This window comes from Eptatretus burgeri, chromosome 16, assembly GCF_056783735.1.
Source record: "Eptatretus burgeri isolate ZD-2024b chromosome 16, Ebu_testis_v1, whole genome shotgun sequence".
Classification (NCBI taxonomy): Eukaryota; Metazoa; Chordata; class Myxini; order Myxiniformes; family Myxinidae; genus Eptatretus; species Eptatretus burgeri.
In genome coordinates, this window is record NC_140976.1 from 45,189,044 (window position 1) to 45,209,867 (window position 20,824).

Sequence of the window (20,824 nt, forward strand, 5' to 3'; positions counted from 1 at the left end):
TAAAAATTGTTAGAGAAAAAAAAATTTGCAACTTTTTGTCAAAAAAAAATTCGATTTTATTTGAAAAATATTTGATTTTTTTTTTTGAATTTCTACATGTTTTAAGTGATTTCCAACCCCCAAAAAAATTGTTAGAGAAAAAAAAAACCCAGAAATTTTGCAACTTTTTTTTCAAAAAAATTTTCGATTTTATTTTTTGGGCATTTCTACAAGCGCGTTGATCTCGTTTAGTTTATTCAATCGTGGTTCAGTAGAGTCTGATCCGTTTTGACCTACAATGAATAGGATATCAGGTTCACTTAAGTGACCCAGCAGTATTGGCGGCGGAGGTTTTGCACTCTACCGAGTGCTCCCCCTATAGTTGCTGCTGTTATTGCCAGTATTATTAATTTTTCGAAGTTTAATTTCTTGTGTTTAAATATTTGTGTGGAGGCATTTACTTTCCCGCCAGTGTGGGAATTGTGAATTGTGAATGGGAGAGCATGGGATCCAGGCTGTTATGTAAGTTCGGCTGTCCTGGGTGTGTTTCCACATGTGAGGGAGTTTCAGACACCATGGTCACACAACTGAATCCCATGCGGGCAACAAAAACAATAAGTTTACATTTTATTTTTTTCTTCCTAAGTATTTTTTCCTGTATATTTGAATTCTAATTAAAAAAAAAAACCTTTGTTTGTCTTGTATGATTGTGAGTATCTCATCTGTTTTACTTTATGAAGTCATGATTTTTCATTCATGTACCATGCTCTACACAGAGCATCAGTTCTGCTTAAGCAGTTTCATTTGAAAGAGTTACAATCCTGGATGGGTTCCAATGCAGGGATACTCGACTGAAGCTGACAGGAATTTGGAATTCAGAAAAAGTGCCAGCAATAACTCACCTACTCACTCTATGAATGGCCCTCATGTGTCTGTGTGTAGTGTGTAATATATATATATATATATATATATATATATATATATATATATATATATATATATATATATATATATATATAAACAAACACATACATACAGATGTACACACACACCACATACAAAAAAATAATCTTGGAAAGTAGAACATGCATAAGCTAGTAATACATGGCAGAAAGATTTTTAAAACATTGATATCTTTGAAATGGATTTGAACCAACAACCACCTTTTAAAATGGCTTGCCCACATGTGCTTGCAAAATCTAAACAAATACTTACCACTCCCCCATTCTCCTTTTTCAAAGCATGTGTAATATGTAGATAGCCCCTATATGTAGTGTTGGGTACAGTGGGCAGGCATGTACATACAACACATGAGTGATAAAATGGACAGAATTAGTACCAACATTAAGTACTGATGGCTTATTTAGAGTGGTACTGTTTAGGCATTCGGTCTTCATTTACAGAAACTCAATCAAACCGAATCCTTGTCCCTCTGTCCTCAGTTGAAATCACACAAAGTAAGAAAGGACACAAGGAAGTTCCAAAGTTATACACTGTAATGATTGCCAGAACATGCAATCAAAACAAAAACAGGTAGTGCATAGCCACATAGAGTTACAGAAGCATTAAGAAAGACATAATAAGTGCAGGTCTAGCTGTTGGTGAAACTGTTAGTAAAAGTGCATCATCGATACAAAACAGAGTCCACATGCGTAGCCTTTACAGTGACACCCCGGTTTTAAGTTTTCCATGCAATGACAAACCAAACTGCAGTGGTGCAAAACCAACACCCAGGCAAAAGGCATGGCCACAGAGGGCCAAGTTGCAGAAAGAGGTGAAAGTGGTACAGGTAACAGAGGGAAGAAGATACCAGTGGAGAGAGTTTGGCCTGGATGGCTGCAGAGATTCCTGTGCAGTGGATGGGCGCTCGGCCCTCAGCATGAGACCACTAAAACAGCCTGTGCTTTGCCTGGACTTGCGAGGGGCACCATGCTCTGTCCCTCCACTAGGACAAGGCATAAAGCAAAGGGAGGCAGCAAAAAATATATATAAAAACAAGCAAAGGAAAGTAAATGAGGAGAAGAAGAAGGAAAAAAAATGACAGCAACAGGGAAGGGCCAGAAAAGAGAAGATGGAAATGAGACAAGTTGGGTCAATATGCATCGGTCTTTTTTTATGCATTTGTTGTTTATACAAGCGGAAAATAGGCATGGATGACAAAATGTCATCCAAATGCAAAAGCTTTAATCGAAGAGAGCTTTTGCTTCCAAATGGATGCAAATTTAGCAGAGAAAGTACCATCAGAGGAACGCACAAGCTTATCGATGGTTTATAGAACCAGCTATGCAAGTTACCAATGATGAGTGATGTTTTGGAAGAAGAATGAGAATTTCAGCACACTGGTTAAAACCCCCCAGTCACATCGAGATATGAAGCCGTCATAATCGAGGAGGAAGGAATAAACCTTTCCATATGTCTTGGATACAAATCCAAACAACACAAAGGGTGATGATACAAGTTCAATGAAAGGAAGGTTGCAAAGTAAAAAGTCATATTCTGCTGCATGTTTGGTTCGAAAGCAGCAACTTTATATGACCACCATCACCACCACTACCACCATGATCAGGGAAACACTGGTTATCTGCAAACTCGTTCTCAAAATGCAAGAAAAACAGCGGTCTTCTCATGAGGTATGGCTTCGATAAAAAGCAACAAGAGTCAAGTGCATTTCTTTAGCACAAGAAACAAGAGCAAGCCAGTATCAGTAAGAGATGTGATTGCAATGCAATAGTGTAAACAATGCCTTTTAGAAAAGCACAAATAAATGTTAAAGGCATGCTAAACAAATGATACCAACCATTGGTGCCACCTCATTCAACATATTCAACCGTGGAATGGTGCACCCAGAGAGATAAATCGACTCCCTACCTGTCATGGTTGCTCTCCTGGGCAGCTCTAAGGATTTCCTGGATGTTCTTGGTGATCTGCTCCGTTTTTCGAATGACGTCTTCAACACTGGGAAGCTTAGAGTCAGGACTTAAACTTGCAACCCTGGTATCCATGGTTTGGGATACTTCCAGTTCGAGTCCCATAACTTCATCTGCCTCTTCTGGGCTGCAGAAACAGTGGGGTCATTCCTTGTAATGTAAGGTTTTCAAAATTTTACCTTTTAACTGCTTTCGGGAAACTGGTTATTTATTTATCTCCAATGAAACACAAGAAAATCAAGGCAACAGAATAAGGTCATTCAGTTCATTACGCAGTGCACACAGAGCGAAAATAAGGGTTAAGCAATTGGTTCACTTCTGTCGATTTGTCTGTCTACAAATGTCAGTTTATGATCGAGGACCAACTTATTTAAATTGAATGTTATATTTTGAACACGAAGCGGAACATGAATCAGAAAACAAATTATTTCATTCTGTCTGCCTGTGTGGCAGTCAAACTAAATTGAAAATCATTACAAACAGGAAACTTGCTGTTTTCAAGGACGTCATAAAGGACACGTACAACAGGCATGAAGAACTAATGTCATGTGTCAGATAGGGTGTTGTAAATGACACTGCGTCAATGGTGGAATATTCGAAAATTTATTTATTTATACAACTTTTACAATCTTTATTTTATTTAAAATTCATTATGTAGGTGAAAACTTAAGAATACAAATCACATTGTTGGTTCTTCCATGAACCTCCAGTTTTACAGTACTTGGACATGTTAAATAAGGTGGTGGACAAGCCTGCTTTAGTTGCGCTAAACTTCAGGATTTTTTTTAAAATGCTCTTGAAAAATCACACTAAAACACTGTTGGGGGGGGGTCGTGTTCTATGAACTAGCTCTAGTCATACCTGTGTCATATCCACACCTCAGCATTACTACCTGCTCGATAAAATATCATCACATATCAAATCAATCAATTTCTTAAAATGTGCTTTTCATGCAGAAGCAAAATTGCAAAATCCTTTTAAAAGGAGGGAGAGGTAAGAAAAGTTGAAATAAAAAATAAAAAAGCAACACTAAAATGATGGGATTACCATAATTTTCCAATTATAAATCGCATCGTGTATGTCACACTCCCTTAGTATTGATATTGTTGAAAAACAAACGCGTATTAACCGCAGCTGTGAAATCGAGAGGATCCTATCAAATTACAATTGGATACACTTAATCTTTATTGAAGATAAAGCAGTTATAGACAATCTACATTGTTGAAGAGATGTTTTGTTGGCGACAATTCCATTGTAGCATCGTGGTAAAGAGAACCAGAACAAATTAACACCACCAGCGGAAGTAAAAGACGCACTCATGTATTAACTGCACTGGATGGTTTTGACTCCAAAATTCATGAATAAACCGCAGTTTGTAATTGGAAAATTATGGTACGAGAGATTTATAAACCGTATTTGATGAGACTGCAATTTTAAGAGGTAGCGAATTCCATCATTTAAGAGGAATGTTTGAAGAATGCTTGATGAGTAAAGGTGGTCATCTTTGTGCAAGGAACATGCAGGAACACAAAGTGCTTGATCATAGCTTTCTTGCAGAGGTGGGTACAAGGTGTGATTATGTCGAAAATGTAAACAGGAACTAATTATTTATTTTTGACTGTAAAGGTTATCAGAATTTTTTAGAAATCGATCCACTGGAGAACTGGGAACCAGTGAAGTGTTTTGAAGGTTCCAGTGATGTCATTAAATTTACCAGCCTGGGTTTGAAAGAAAAAGCAGGCAAGCCTGCATGCCATCAGTGAGTTGTAACAATCCAAGTTTGACATTGTAAGAGCATGAACCAGATTTTCAGTAGTCCTCCGATACCAGCATAAGTGGATTTGGGCAATATTGTGCAGATGGAAGAAAACAGATTTTAGAAATGTGAGGGGTATCGAAAAAAGTTGGATCCAGTGACACCAAAGTTTAATGGCATAGAAGCAGAGGTGAGGTGGTGATCCTTAAGTATCATTATCTGCGGTTAGATCTTTATTTATTTATTTTTAAATGGGGAGAAAGCCAAGGACCAGCTTCTCAGTTTTGGCAGCGTTGGTTGAAAAAATTCGGACATTCTTGGATTGCAGAGGCAGGAATTCGCAGTTGCGGGAGAGGACATGACAACAGGCTGAACGAACAAGCAGATCTTGGTATGATCAGCATAAAAAGAAAAAAGAAAAAATTGTACCAAGAAGATACAGGTAAAGAAAACAACAGTGAAGCAAAAACAGATCTGTGGCCAACACCAACAGAGGAAATGCCAACTATTCTGTATTCCTCAATGCAAGCAGGGAATTTGGTCATCGGATTTTTAATGTATGTATATATATATATATATATATATATATATATATATATATATATATATATATATATATATATATATATATATATATATATATATATATATATATACACACACACACACACACACACACACACACACACACACACACACACACACACACACACACACACACATACAGATTCAAAGGACAAGGTGTTCAGAGGGCAAGGCAGCGCCCCCTGCGGGCACAACATCATAACAGCAGGTTGTTTACACAAATAAAGATTAAATTCTAACTTCAGCAAACAAGGTTGACTCGATCCGATTATATATGAATATTTGCTTCGCATATTTGGATGAAAAGAAAAAAAAATTGACTATTGGCCCATTAGGTAGCAAATGTAACATCAAATTTCCCAGTGATTTTTTGTGGCAGCAGATACGTCTTTCCTTTGTAGATCTCTGATTGACTGCCAAACTCATCGAAGTAACATAAAGGTGAAGTGAGAAATTGGACAACGATCAGATGTAGTAATTATTAATTGTTAAAATCCGAATTTAGTTTCCCTTTAATGATGACAAACATGACTTTTCAATGACCTGGTGTAGATTACAGGTGAAGCACAGAATAGAAATGCACTTACTGTTGCAATCAGCGCGATTCCAAATACATCTTCCACTTAACCTGAACAGAATTTTAAAAAGAGGTTTTTCGAGATCGTTCATTCATTCATTTCATGTGCAGCACGTGTCTGCTGGCTCGTCATCGCTCGGAGCACACCAGTGCAGCTGATGCTGTGCCCCCTGTAGATGAGTGGATGATGCCAGTGATGACTCACCTAATCTTCATGGACGGATCTTTAATATCCACCAACTAATGCTGGCAGACAGGACGCCCAGTTTAACATCCAGCCAAGGGACGGCACACAAATTGATGAATCACTCTGCCTGCGTAACACCAGGATGACAGTGTATATCTCGTGTTGAGATTCAAACCCAGGCTCAACAACTTGGAAGCGAGTGTGTGTACGTCTCGGCCATCCTGCCAGCCCTAAAATGTAGTAACATGCTGCATTAGGAATCTTGACATCCCAAGAAACCCATAACAAATTATAGCAGCTGATGAGTGACTGAATCATATGCATTAGCATGGTCCAGCCAGACCAATCATAAATTCTGTTTGTTTGTTTGTTCCTCCTGAAAGTGTTCCACTTGATATCCAAATAATTTCTGGTTCTGGGTTGCTTCGCAGCCAGATGGAATCTTCTCCGTTCTGAGAGGTTGTCTTTGGAAGCCGAGGATACCTGTGGCGGAAGTCCTGCTGAATGGTTGTTGTAAATTGTTGGTGTTAATTTGTCCATGTATTTGCGCATCTCATTGTCTGTCTTTGCATGTGTTTTTGTGCTGGGTTAGTGTCCTTGACCATCTCATCATGTGGGCCTCCATCGGGTCTGTTTCTGTGTTTCCCCCACCTACTCTTTTCTTGTTTATTCATTCCCCTCCTCGCTGCCCTGCTGCTCCACTATCGGTGTGTTGCCTTTTTCCCCATTTGTTGTCTCATTCTTTCATGAGCCTTGATTTTGTAAAAAAAAAAAATGTCATGCAAAAAAACACAGTCCAGGAGTGACAACATTCTCACGAGATATGTGGATCAATGAATTAGATGTAAGAAAACATGTTTTCCCATGAGCTACTACTACAAAGAAAATCTTCCTCTTTCCATCGAGAGACATTGTTCGAACATTGCTGATGTCTCTTGCATTGCTCTTTGGGAATAGAAATGCTACCTGGTCTGCACTCAGAATTATGCACAGACCTATGATACAGACGAGTTTCCATAAGCTGTGTAAAAGTAATGGGTATGTCTTATACACTTTACATCTGACACAATTAAGACAATGACCTCACTTTGTTCATTACATTCTGTATTTCCAAAAGTCTGATGTTGTTCGGATAAAAGTCACGTGCCTGTTCAGAAGGTTTCTCAATCTCAAAGTGTCCATCCAAAGACTCGTGATGCCAGAGTGGTAGAAGGGCAGAATTTATTTGAGTGGGTGGGGTCGGGGGGGGGGGAGCAGAAGTGGTCAATTACTCCCCAAAAGGATGCACAAAAAACAAACAAACAAACAGATTTTTCGCTTATTCTCATGCGCCCAGAGATGGCCGCCTCACAGACAAACACTTCCGTCTTTTGATTTAGCGTAAAAAAAAGATATCTGGAGATATATTTATAACTGGAGATCTATTTATATGGAGATATATAACAACAGCAAGTTACAAATTGAAAAATAAATGAAGGCCTCAAATCGAAGTAAAAAGCAGCATAGAGATTACACATAAAGTAGATCGTGACACTCGCGATCACTACGGAAGTACACAAATCAACTGCTTCACACCAAAAGGTCCCAAAAAGTGATAGCACCCACGTGCGCGACACCGAGATTTTTTAAATTAATCATGATACCGAGAATTATTAATCAAATCAATTCGTGCTTGTGTACTGCACAGTGCTAATATCGCCAGTGGTGTAGTGGTGTCGGACCGCACCACAGCAACGCTCCGGCACCTCTATCCATCTGAGGCACCACCGCTTAAATCTGCAACAATTACAAGAAAAAAAACACACAAGTTCATGCTCGGTTGAGTTATTGTGCTTTGTGTGCTTTCATGGCCAAATAATTGGTGTTAAAGATTGTTCCGAAGCTTGGATATGTTAATTTGTTAGACTGTCTCCGGAGCGCAATTATAACAATACAGGTTATAGGCAACACAGACCCGTAAGAATTGCCAAACACAGCAAGGTCCAGAAGCAAGACGAACTTTGCAACTATTTTATATCCAGATTTAGTGAATTATCCTATATTTACTAAAAGTATTGTTATGTCGAAATGGGGTGGTGGAGGATCCATAGCGAGACTGTGGTAAGTGTCGCCTGGTCCGTGTCATTCGAGTAGGTTAGATTGCCATGTAACAGGGACCTGTCATCTGGACCAAGTTGTTTTGTTAAATGTGGTGCTGAGGAGGCTGCGTAAGTAATTTATAGACAGGATAGTCAGGGTCATGTAGTATGTGTAAACACTTCTTGTTTATGTAATTTATAGACAAGATAGGCAGGGTAATGGTGTACGCGTAAACACCTCTTGTTTGCAAGCAGGGCCAGGTGAGGACTTCCCGTCACAAAAAGTGTCACACTTCAAAAAAGGCCGTCGCGATCTATCAGGCCGATGTGTGCAAGCCATGATGGCGTAATGCGCTGTAGGGCCCGGACGCAGGGAAAGACTTATTTTTATTGGGGCCGCCTCGTGGGTAGGAGGAACTGGAGGACTACACTGGAAGGACGAAGAGGGATGGAGAGAAAGGGGCTTACCAGAGCTACCAGCGTGCAGGAGGACTCGAGGGTGAAGAAGAAGTACCGAGAGAGAGGGTCACAAGGGCTGATTCTGGGTGCACGTCATGAGGGTATGGAACCTTTTGGGGACAGAGGTCACTCTCTGCTTTCTCCGTTTTCCCTCGTCTTTGGCTTACTTCGTTGTTGCTCAGGGAGGACGGCTCTGAAACGTGAACACTGTTCTGGAGCCACACACACACACACACACACACACACACACACACACACACACACACACACACACACACACACACACACACACACACACACACACACACACACACACACACACACGAAAGTCCTCACCTGCAATTCTCTTGTTTGTATTAGTGTGATCTGTGGCGCCGAGTGTGGGTTTGGTTTTATTTACTTCTAATCTTTGTGCATAAGTCTGTGTGTTCCCTTCTCCCTCTTTGTGTCTGTTGATTCGTATGTTTTGTTCTCCAACTACTCGTCCTGTCCACCTTTCCCCCCATATTCTTTATAAATAAACCTTTAAAAAGGTAAGAAACGTGATCGATCCATCTGCCTCCTGTGCGTGTTGCCTTCATTTTTGGCTCAATTGAGCAACTTTGGGCAAAGGTAAAGTTTTAAATCAAAGTGAAGGCAGTGATAGTTAGAGACCGTTCGGGCATTCGCGGGACGAAAGATTCTGGCACAGACAGCCCGTGTTAACGTGATGGATTTACACCCTGGATGACGTGAAGACATGGAAAACTTTAGATATGTATAACTGTTTGAAGTTTTGGTGGATCAGTGATGTGGCTGTTATTGTGAAAAATGGCTATCATTTTGCATGACCAAAGGAAAGCCTAAAATACATCAATGGCATGGACTCATGTTGGCAGAGCAGATAAGCATAATGGTAGATATGTTAACATCATGCCTATCTGCTCTGCCATCGCCTTCAATACTCTCGGATGTTTAACCCACACCAAAGCTTCAACTTCCTTTGTCAACTGCAAGAAAGATATCAACTAAAAAAACTAATGCTGGGCTGGCAGACTGAATGCCCAGTTTAATGTCCATCTGAGGGACAGCACACAGCATACAACATCCACATTGATGAAGCACTCTGCTTGTGACACACTCGGATGACAGTTTATAGCTGATGACAAAAAAAAAAAAATCGGGATTCAAACTCAGGCTAGACAGGTTAGAGGCGAGTATGTGTACCTCCAGGTCTAGGCCATCCTGCCAGCTCTTACTCTTTATTACCTCCACCACCGATGGTGAAGGAGGTTATGTTTACACCCCTTTCTGTCTGTCTGTTACTTGCAAAATCGAAGATTTTTCAAGTGTATTGGTCAGTCAATTTTGTTATTCTGTCTGTCTATCTGTCTGTTGGGTCACCGAAATAGGTGACCCTTATTGTCAGTAATTCTGTATGTTTGTTTGGATGTTTGTTCGTTTGTCATCACCATAATTGGTAGTAAACGTGGGCCGATTTTGACCAAACTCGGGTGGTAGGTTCATCTTATGACCTTGTGCTTTGGAAATCGTGATGGTTGCTCGGGACGCTTTGGTTCCCGAGCAACAGCCGAAAAACCTTCAAAATTGGTACCATTCACGCAAAATCAATTCCGAAAGCCATTATCCCACGTAGGCTTATGAAATTTGGCATGCATCATCTACAGGTGATGCTCTACCAAATATATTCCAGGTTTTGTGATATATGGAATAGTTTACCCGCAGCGCCCCCTACAAATGGGGTCTGCCCGAAAATTGGCGAAAATTGAAAGCCCCCTAGCGACCAGGTGAGTGCATCGATCCGAATGAAACTTTGCAGGTTCATAGCACGCAATGAGTACTACAACTTTGCCTCAGGACATATTGACCGATATTGCTTAGGTCAGGGGTCAAAGGGCAAAAATCGATAATATGCGAGAGCTGGCGGTGCCTTCGCGCCAAATGCTACTCCTCATAGGGTTATGGTCAGATGGTCATGAAAATTCACATTAATCATCTGGAATACATTGTGCACAAACAATCGAGCCGGATTTTCGATTTAGATCTTTGTACACCCACAGCACCCCCTCGAACTTTGGGGATTTCCGATATCAAATCGCATTTTCGGTACTTTTAATTCAAATTGATACCGAGTAGTTATCAGTCGATGGAACTCGATGAGATTTGGTATGCATAATCTTAAGGTGATTATTATCTATCCGCTACATGACATCCATTTTTTTCTATATCTTATAGTTTCCAAATGGTAACCCTCTCAACTTGGGTGTCCGAAGGCCATTGAGCATTCCCGCTGAAAATTCAAAGTACACTAGCTCCAAGACGGTTGAACCGAATCGAATGAATATTTACATGCTTATAGACCGTAATGAGTACTACAACTTTGCTCATTTGCATAATGACCTATCTCAAGTAGATCAGGGGTCAAAGGTCAATAAGTGCATTTTTCGGGTGAAATTACCATTCAAGGCACCCTTGCTCTTACACGGATTAACCGATGCGAATGAAAGTTCATAGGTACATAGTACTCAATGAGTACTACAACTTTGCTTCAGGACATATTGACCTATCTCGGCTAGGTCAGGGGTCAAAGGTCAATGAGTGCATTGTTCGGGCAAAATGACCATTCAAAGCCCCTTTGCTCATACACGGGTTAACGGATTATATTGCAATTTCATAAGTACTTAGTACGAGATTAACTCAGATCAGGGGTCAAAGATCATCGGATGCTCGGTGACCCATGGCCGCCTACCGGCTTGTCTGTCTGTCTGTCTGTCTATTTTTCGCCTACAGGTCGCAATTCTAAGCCAATCGTCATGAAACTTTTCCAAATTGTAGAGATAGTCACAACTGAGAAACCTATTAATTTTGAGGTCAAAGGTCATCTTGAGGTCAGATTTATAAAATAATTTTTCATCCGATTGACTTGAAATTTGAACAAGATTTGCATATTGCGTCACCGAATTGTGAAACCAACTATTTGAGGTCAAAAGGTCAAAGGTCAACTCAAGGTCAAACTTCTAAAATCAATTTCAATCTGAAAAATAATTAATTTTAATCCGATTGACCTGATCTTAATGAAATGGACAATTTGATGTATCCATGGCAACCTTTGGAGGGGGGGGGGTGGACTTTGCAAGTATCGTGCCCTGCACGACGTCTTTTTCTTGTTTGTTTGTGTGCAGGATATCGCAAGAAGTAGTGGACGGATTTGGATGAAATTTGGTGGGCAGGTTGGGTGTGTGACAAAGACAAACTGATTAGATTTTAGTGAGGATCCGGTTATTAGAATTTTTACTAGGATCCGGCTACTACCCCCCCCCACCCCAATCAAAACTACAAAACATAAGGATTACCAAAAGACGCCCCCTCCCTCAACCCCCAAACATACACAGCTTGTAAGAAGGAACATAATGCTGAAGAATCCCCGCACATCCTTCCCCCAATACAAATAATAATAAAATCCTACATTTCACCTGCAGTCCCCCACAGTAAAAATCGACCTGTTGCTCCAGTTTGACCATTGTCAGTGCTGTGGAAGTTGCTCATAAAATATTTTACTTCATTTCTCTGTGGAGTTTGATAATTGTATTATAAAGATGAAATTCCATATTTTACTGTTTGTAATTTTGTGTTGAAATTCGTTTGTTAAAATGGGATTATCCATCGAAAGTGCCATTCATCCTAACAAAATCCATTACAAAGAATGTTGCTCGTAATAGACTGCTGACATGGGTGCATACCGATTGTGTACTAGCATGGGCACACAAAGCCTGGTGTTGGCTTAACGGCAGTTAGGGTGGCTGGCTTAAGATTTTAAGGTCTTCAGTTTGAGCCCGTCGTGCTGATAAATAAGACCAGGTGGGTGGATTCAGCCCTTCTTCCTTCCGAGGTCGGCAAAACGAATACCAGCTTATTGGGAACAGGGAGGCATTGCATCAGCAGCCACAGGCTCCCTGCAATGATGCAACCAGCAGCCACAGACTACACACAACATAATCACGGGAACACACACAAGCATGCTCGCATACACACCTATTGTGCTTTAGAACTCTCATTACAACATCTTGAAGACCATTTGTCATAATTGTACGAATAAGTTCTCTCGTGCTGATATTCTACAGTCCATTGAGAAACGAAGCAGGTACAGGAGGACACATCCCCACACATGCAGCTCAAACTACTATTGGTAAAACTACTATTACTCACCAAACTCTCTTCCCATGGTATTCAAGGCCATCTCCATTCATGGCTCGCAGACTTCCTCTCCTGTCGCAGTCAACGTGTGGCCCTAAATGGAGTTCTTTCATCCCCTCTTCCTGTGCAGGCTGGAGTTCCTCAAGGTAGCGTTCTGGGCCCTGTTCTTTTTCTGGTTTTCATCAATGATCTCTCGGACTCTCTGGAAAATCCTCTATTTCTCTTTGCCGACGACTCCACCCTCTGCCGTACCATCTGTCATCCCTCAGACCGGCAAGCAGCAGCTTCTTCGCTCACTGCAGATCTGGATAAAATCACAAACTGGTCCAACACGTGGAACATGTCTTTCAATCCACACAAATCTCACACTCTCACTATGTCTCTTCGAAAGGACCGTTTACAAAACCCCCCCATCCACTTTCTCAACAATCCTCTGGAAGAAGTCTTTTCTTTCAAGCTTCTGGGTCTCACTATCTGCCATGACCTTTCCTGGGAAAGTCACATTTCCAACCTTGCCTCAAAAGCCAGTCGCCGACTGGGAATCCTCCGTCGTGCAAAGTCCTTCCTCGGCCCTCTTGAGCTCCTGACTACTTACAAAGCTTTTGTCCGTAGCCTGATGGAGTACTGCTCTCCCCTCTGGGCTGGTGCTCCTGCCTCCCACCTTTCTCGACTTCACGCTGTCGAAACCAGGGCTTTTAAGATCATTGGCATCTCCCGCAATGAAGCTGAGTCTTTGGGCCTCTCACTCAATCACCGCAGGTTGGTCGGTGGTCTTTCTGTCTTCTACCGACTCCTCTCCAGCCTTGCCCCCCTGCTCTCTCTGCGATTTGTCCCAACCACATTTCCACAGGGCGCTCAAGGTCCGCCAACAACCCCCTTCTGGTAAAACTACCAAAATCACGAATCACTGCTCATCTTCACTCTTTCATTCCTCTTTTTTCCCGCCTTTGGAATAAACTTCCTCACTCTATTCTTTCCCATTCTTCCCTCCAGGCTTTCAAAACAGCTGTTCACCACCACCTCTTATCTTCCCCCATCCAAATCCTCGATCTTTTCTACCCCCGATAATCCACCCAAGCCCACTTCCTTCAATTCTCCTGCTTTCCTTCCTGAAAGTCCCTGTAATGTCCATCTTCTCCTCGCCATGTTCCCCGTCCCATCCCCATCCCTCTCCCTTCCACAGTTCACCTGTGTCTGTTCCCCAATGTTTTGTCCCTTCCACTCCCACCCCTCTTGTCTCATGCCTCCTTGCTGTGAGTTGTGTGTTAGCTCTCATACGAGCCTCGACCAAGGTATACAAAAAAAAAAAAAAATAAATAAATAAATAAAAGCAATCCGATGTGCACATCTCGTATTGGACAGGAAGATTATTATTCACGTGCGATATTTGCCAACACAATCAGCTATTGAATGCATGGGGGTGGGGGATGAGTAAGTATTTATGAACCATTTTGCAGTCGATTTTTGCAAAGCTGAGTCAATGATGTTTAAAATGAACATGCCGGCAGACAGCAGGTACATAAGGAACAGTTGCTAGTGAAAGGTGAAAGTCACAAACTATGATCATCCGCTATTTTGTGATAAAATATTTTTATTTTTTATTTTTTTATAATATACAATGTCAAGGCTCGTATAAAAGCTAACACACCGAATGTATAACAAGGTGAGCAGGAGACAAGAGGGGTGGGAGAGGGAAACACAAAACAGTGGGGAATAGACACATGAGGAGATCTGTGGAAGGGAGAGGGATTGGGTGGGGGTGCATGGGGTAAAGAAGATGGACACCACAGGGACTTTCAGGAAGGAAAGCAGGGAATGTGAAGAAGTGGGTTTGGAGTAGATTAACGAGGGTGGAAAAGAAACGTCAAAAGGTAAAAATTTTATTTAATTACTTGCATTAAAATGTGGATATTTAATTTGTGGTGCAGCACGTGCAATATATCATCGCAAATTACTATCACCATGCTTTTTGAAAAAAACGTTGGGGGGTGGAGGGATATTGTAATCAGCTTCCTCTGTCCATCCGTTTGACCGTCCATCCGTCACGCTATCTCCTCCTAAACGGTAGTTATGATCACCACATGGCAAGAAGGTGCAAAAGCAGTATCATTTTGGCTCTGCCTACTCAGGTGGGGCCAAAAGGTCAAATTCCAAAAAATGCAATTACAGGCACATTTTAAAACTTTTTTCTTGATGAAACTTCATAAATGCAATCAATATTGGGGGATGCATTAAATAAATAAATAAATAAATAACGATTTTTTTTTTTTTTTTTGACTGGGTTCATGCCCCAGGGGGTGGGGACTTAAGGTCAAAGAGGTCAAAACGGGAAAACAATTTTTAACAGGAATTTGATATCGGGTCATTCCCAGTGGAACTTTGTGCCATCTTCCAACTTTGCTTTAGGTGAGAAGCGTGGGGATTTGTGATGGCAGTTACATTTTGGATTGGCCTGTTCTTGTTCCCATTTGAGTCAATGGATATCAATTTTCCACTGGAGATATGTCGGTGGTCTCCCTGTGTTCTACCGCCTCCTTTCTCGTCTTGTAGCCTCTGCTCTTTCCGTGCCCCCCCTCCCAGGTTCTTCTGGGTCTGCATGGTCCACAATCAACCCCCTTCTGGCGAAACTAACAAAATCTAAGATCATTGCTCAGCTCCACTCATTTGTATCTCTTTTTTTTCCTGTCTGTGAAACCAACTTCCACATCCTCTTCAATCTCCCTCCAGGTCTTCAAGACAGCTATTCACCACCATCTCAGATCATCCCACATCCAAAACCATGACCTTTTCTACTCCAGTTAATGCCCACCATCCACCCCCATCCACACCCTACCATGAGCGCTCTTCCTTTCAAATTTCCAGTTTTTCCTTCCTGAGAATTTCATTCTGTATCCATCTTATCCACCTCACATGTCCTTACCTGCCTTCATCCCTCCTCACACCAATTGTTTTCCCAAGTCTTCCTCTCCCTTGTCCTTCAACTCCGCTGTTGGTGTCATTTGCAACCACCGCCCACCCCCAGCCACTTATTCTATTCACGATTCCTTTTGTTCTGTTATGGTCCTGATCCATTACAACAAATCTTCCACAAACCTTTTATACATAAAACAAACAAACCTCTTACTCATATTGCAGGGAACTCAGGTTCAAATCTCTTCTGCCATGTGTTTGTTCATTGTCTACCCAGGTCGAAAAACCAGTACACATTTTCAACTGGTCTCTATTGGTTCTAATTGGTCTTTAACTGGTCTCTATTGGTTTCAACTGGTACCAGTTAAATTCAGTCAGAATTCCAATTTCCCAGTTGAAAAAACCAGTAGCTCATATTTGTACCAGTTAAAGTCTTACTGGTTCCAGTTGATACCAGTTGCAATGTACTGGTCTCCCAGTTGATACCAGTTACAATGTACTGGTCCCAGTTGATACCAGTTAGTTAAATACATGCATTTCAACTGGTAATATATCACTCTATTCCAATTTCCATATTAAAACCAGTAAGAAACCAACTGGCTTTACTGGTACCAGTTGGCTACTGGTTTTCAACTGGTACCAGTTGACCAGTAAACTACTGGTCTTTACTGGTTTTTTGACCTGGGTACTCATGTCCTTGAAATTCAAGTAAAAATAAACTTATGTCTACAAATGCGTTCATCCAGCATGTCATTCATGTGGAATTTTCCCCATCCCATGAGCCTGACTTCAATGTAAACTAAAATGAGCAAAGATCGCAGACCCTCATCAGGACTTGTTTTGTGTGGTGTGTCTGTGTTATGTAGTACGTATTTAAAGATGTACTCACATTCTAACTGTACATACTTTATAGAGGTACAAGGATGAAAAAAGCAGAACATGTACTAATGGATACCACAAGGTGGCATTTGTGGCATACATTAGCACATTCTGGGAGGACAAACAGATAAATGCACAAACAAATAAGAAAGATGTCGGGCAAGCATGATACTTGCAAAATAAATAAATATATAAATATAAAAAAATATATATATAAATATACATATATAAATATACATAAATAAATACACATACTGTATATAAATATGTACATTGTACATCTCACTTTCAAAAAATAGCTACATATACGAATAAAAATAAGTATATACAAATATTTATGAAATCATATATATATATATATATATATATATATATATATATATATATATATATATATATACATATATATATATATATATATATATATATATATATACAGTAGACTAAACGTAAGTCGTCACCATCGGGACCGAGAAAAAAGTGACGACTTAGAAATGTGACGACTTACGCGTATGCGAACATTCATGATGACTGTGGGGTGAAGGATGAAGTCGCGCGTGGCCTGAACACGTATGTGTGAGAGCCGGCTATTGTACCAAAAGGAAAACACAATCCTCGGGGCATAGGTGGGTGTGAGTTGGTGAGTTGGAAAGTGATCAAGCAAAGATGGAATTCATGAATCAATTTATCAAAAGTAAAGATAATGAACAACTGTAAGACAACAACTTCGCCTGCTTATCACCATGATGGGATTGACCAACGAACCCCAGAGACTTTTCTGGCAGCATCTGCCAGAAAAGCCCAGTCTCATCGGCATTGTACACGTCCCGAGGCTGATACCTTTCCAAGATGTCTTTCAATTTGCCATCCTTCCAGTCGTGCACCACTGCCGAAAACACGCTGCCTGATTCGCCGCACTTCTTGACCTTGCCGATTCCCCACCTCACTTTGAATCTGTCTATCCAATGCATCGGCAAGGTCTCGGCATCATCATGCCTGAGGTCCGCAGCGAATTTACATGCCTTCAGCAGCAACATTTCACCGTTCAACCGAATATTTGGCTGAGCCGACATTTGCCGAAACCAGATGATGAGCGCGTCATCGACATCTTCAAAGGACACACATCTCACACGTTTCACACTTACCACCGGCCTCGCGATCTTCTCCACTTGTCCAAACATCGTGCCCTTATTCTTCAAGATATCGTTCAATGTCTGCTGTTTGATGTCCAACTTCTCAGCTATGGCTGTTTTCTTCATCAGTGGGTTTGCCTCGCAAAACTGGATAATGTCGTATTTTTCTTGGTAGGTTTTAGTTGTAAGCTTACGCTTAGTCGCCATTGTCCTGCCTGCAGTGCGATCAACGTGTGTACGCAGTTATAAATAGCCTATCACTGGCGGTGTAAACCAATGAGCGAGCATCACGATTCCATGAAATCGGGATTCTCACGAGGCAGCAGTTCCATGTGACGAGTTAGGAGTGGTAATTTACTTGAGTTTCCATTACGTGGGAACGGACAACATCTGACGACTTAGACGAAGTGACGACTTAGAGATGACGACTTACAGAGGGATGACCCTTTATTCATAGGGACTTAACATGAGATAAATTCAGGACTTTTTGACGCTGCCGACTTCGGCGAAGTGACGAGTTACACGCTGCCGACTTACGCCTAGTCTACTGTGTATATATACAGGGTGTCCCAAAAAAATATACAACTTTTCATCTGCAAAGTGGATGGTCATAACATATATTTTTTTAAAAGATATATGGCTGGATAGAAAGCTGAAAGGTTGAAGTTTATTGTACCAATGTCAAAATTGCCACGAAAATTTAAATTTTGGTATAGAATCGTCGTTTTCTTTGAGACCACATGTTCGACGTAGGCTCCACGTTGTCCGATCACTGCCTGCAAACACGTTGTCATGTTCTCCATCACTTTGGGAAACATTTCCTGAGGAATGCTCTGGATTTCTCAGTGGATGTTTTCCTTCAGCTGATCAAGAGTCTGAGGCCTAGGGTTTCCATAGATCCTGTCCTTGAGATACCCCCACAATAAGAAGTCTGGAGGAGTAGTCAGGGGAATACGGTGGCCACTCAACGTCTTCGAAGAGGGAGATAAAGCGGCCCTCAAAATGTTGGTTGAGAAAACGCCTTGTTTCCCTGGCTGTATGGGGCGGTGCCCCTATCCTGCTGGAACCACTGGGTTCTCATCTGGATCAGGTTGTTTCTCCTACGGGCCTGAGTACGTAGCTCAGGCAGATAGAATTCCTGAATCATTTCGCGATAGTTCCTCTGGTTTACCGTGCAAGTGCGTCCCTGGTCATCTTCAAAGACATATGGACCAATTATCCCATACCAACCAACTGCCACCCACATGGTGACTTTGAGAACAGATCGAGGGACCAGTTCAGTTGATGCATTACCAGGATTTTCAGTTCCCCAGTACTGAAAGTTTTGCGTGTTTACCTCCCCGGACAAGTGAGCATGGCATTCGTCCATCATGTGAAGTTTTTTGAGGAAGTCTGCATCTTCCTCCAACTTTCCTGAGAACCAACTTGCAAAGTCGAGTCATTTGCATTTCTGTTGATCAGTAAGCAACATTTCCGTTTGAATTTTGTATGGAAAGGCATGAATGTCTTGGCGAAGGATCCTCTGAACGGTACTCTTATGAATGTTTGTCTCAGCAGAAAGTCGTCGAATCGATTTTTTTGGACTCTGAACAACCGCCTGTCTCACCATTTCCATATTTTCTTCACTCCGACCTGTCCTCTCCCGACCACTGTGACCCTTGTGAAGGTCACAGATGGTTCCCACATTGGTAAACTTTGCGATGGTGCACTTTATTGTCCGAAAGTTTGCTGCATGGCGCAAGTGGATACCGAAATGTCTCGAGTAAAGACGTTGCACCTGTATGACACTTTTTGTCTGGTGCCAAAGTTCAACAATTTTCGCCACCTGTATGACACTTTTCGTCTGGTGCCAAAGTTCAACAATTTTCGTCCGTTGTTGTACGGTCAGTCTTGGCATTTTTCTAGCACTTGCTTGGTATCAAAATAAACTTCAGGGTCTCTGCAACAAGAAATGAAGCATTATTGACAAAATTACTACTTTTTTTGGATCAAACGAAGCATTTTAAAAGTTGTAATTTTTGGGGACACCATATAGATGTGTATGTGTGTATATATATATATATATATATATATATATATATATATATATATATATATATATATATATATATATATATATATATATATATATATATATGTCTATATATGCCTACATATATATATATATATATATATATATATATATATATATATATATATATATATATATATATATATATATATATATATATATATATATATATATATATATATATATATATATATATATATATATATATATATATATATATATGTCTATATATATATATATATATATATATATATATATATATATATATATATATATATATATATATATATATATATATATATATATATATATATATATATATATATGTCTATATATGTCTATATATATATATATATATATATATATATATATATATATATATATATATATATATATATATATATGTCTATATATATATATATATATATATATATATATATATATATATATATATATATATATATATATATGTCTATATATATATATATATATATATATATATATATATATATATATATATATATATATATATATATATATATATATATATATATATATATATATATATATATATATATATATATATATATGTCTATATATATATATATATGTCTATATATATATATATATATATATGTATATATATATATATATATATATATATATATATATATATATATATATATACATATATATATATATATATATATATATATATATATATATATACACATATACATATATATATATATATATACATATATATATATATATATATATATATATATATATATATATATATATATACATATATATATATATATATATATACATATATATATATATATATAAAGATATATATATATATATATATATATATATATATATATATATATATATATATATATATATATATATATATATATATATATATATATATATATATATATATATATATATATATATATATATATATATATATATATATATATATATATATATATATATATATATATATATATATATATATATATATATATATATATATATACATATATATATATATATATATATATATATATATATATA

The 20,824-nt window shown here is 39.3% G+C and overlaps 1 protein-coding gene across 11 annotated transcripts in view; it reads right to left on the reverse strand.

Moving 5' to 3' along the window:
• LOC147011006 (ARF GTPase-activating protein GIT2-like) overlaps positions 1-20,824 on the reverse strand; it is a 60,051-nt gene that overhangs the window by 21,037 nt on the left and 18,190 nt on the right. For 4 of the 11 annotated variants that reach the window (XR_015052264.1, XR_015052262.1, XR_015052261.1 and 1 more), the window contains exon 2: positions 2,848-3,033. Coding sequence is in view for 6 of the 11 variants with exons in the window: in XM_085859079.1 (XP_085715205.1) it covers positions 2,848-3,011 (164 nt within the window). In the remaining 5 variants the exon portion in view is untranslated. The other 7 variants (XR_015052263.1, XM_085859082.1, XM_085859077.1 and 4 more) reach the window with 5 other exon arrangements.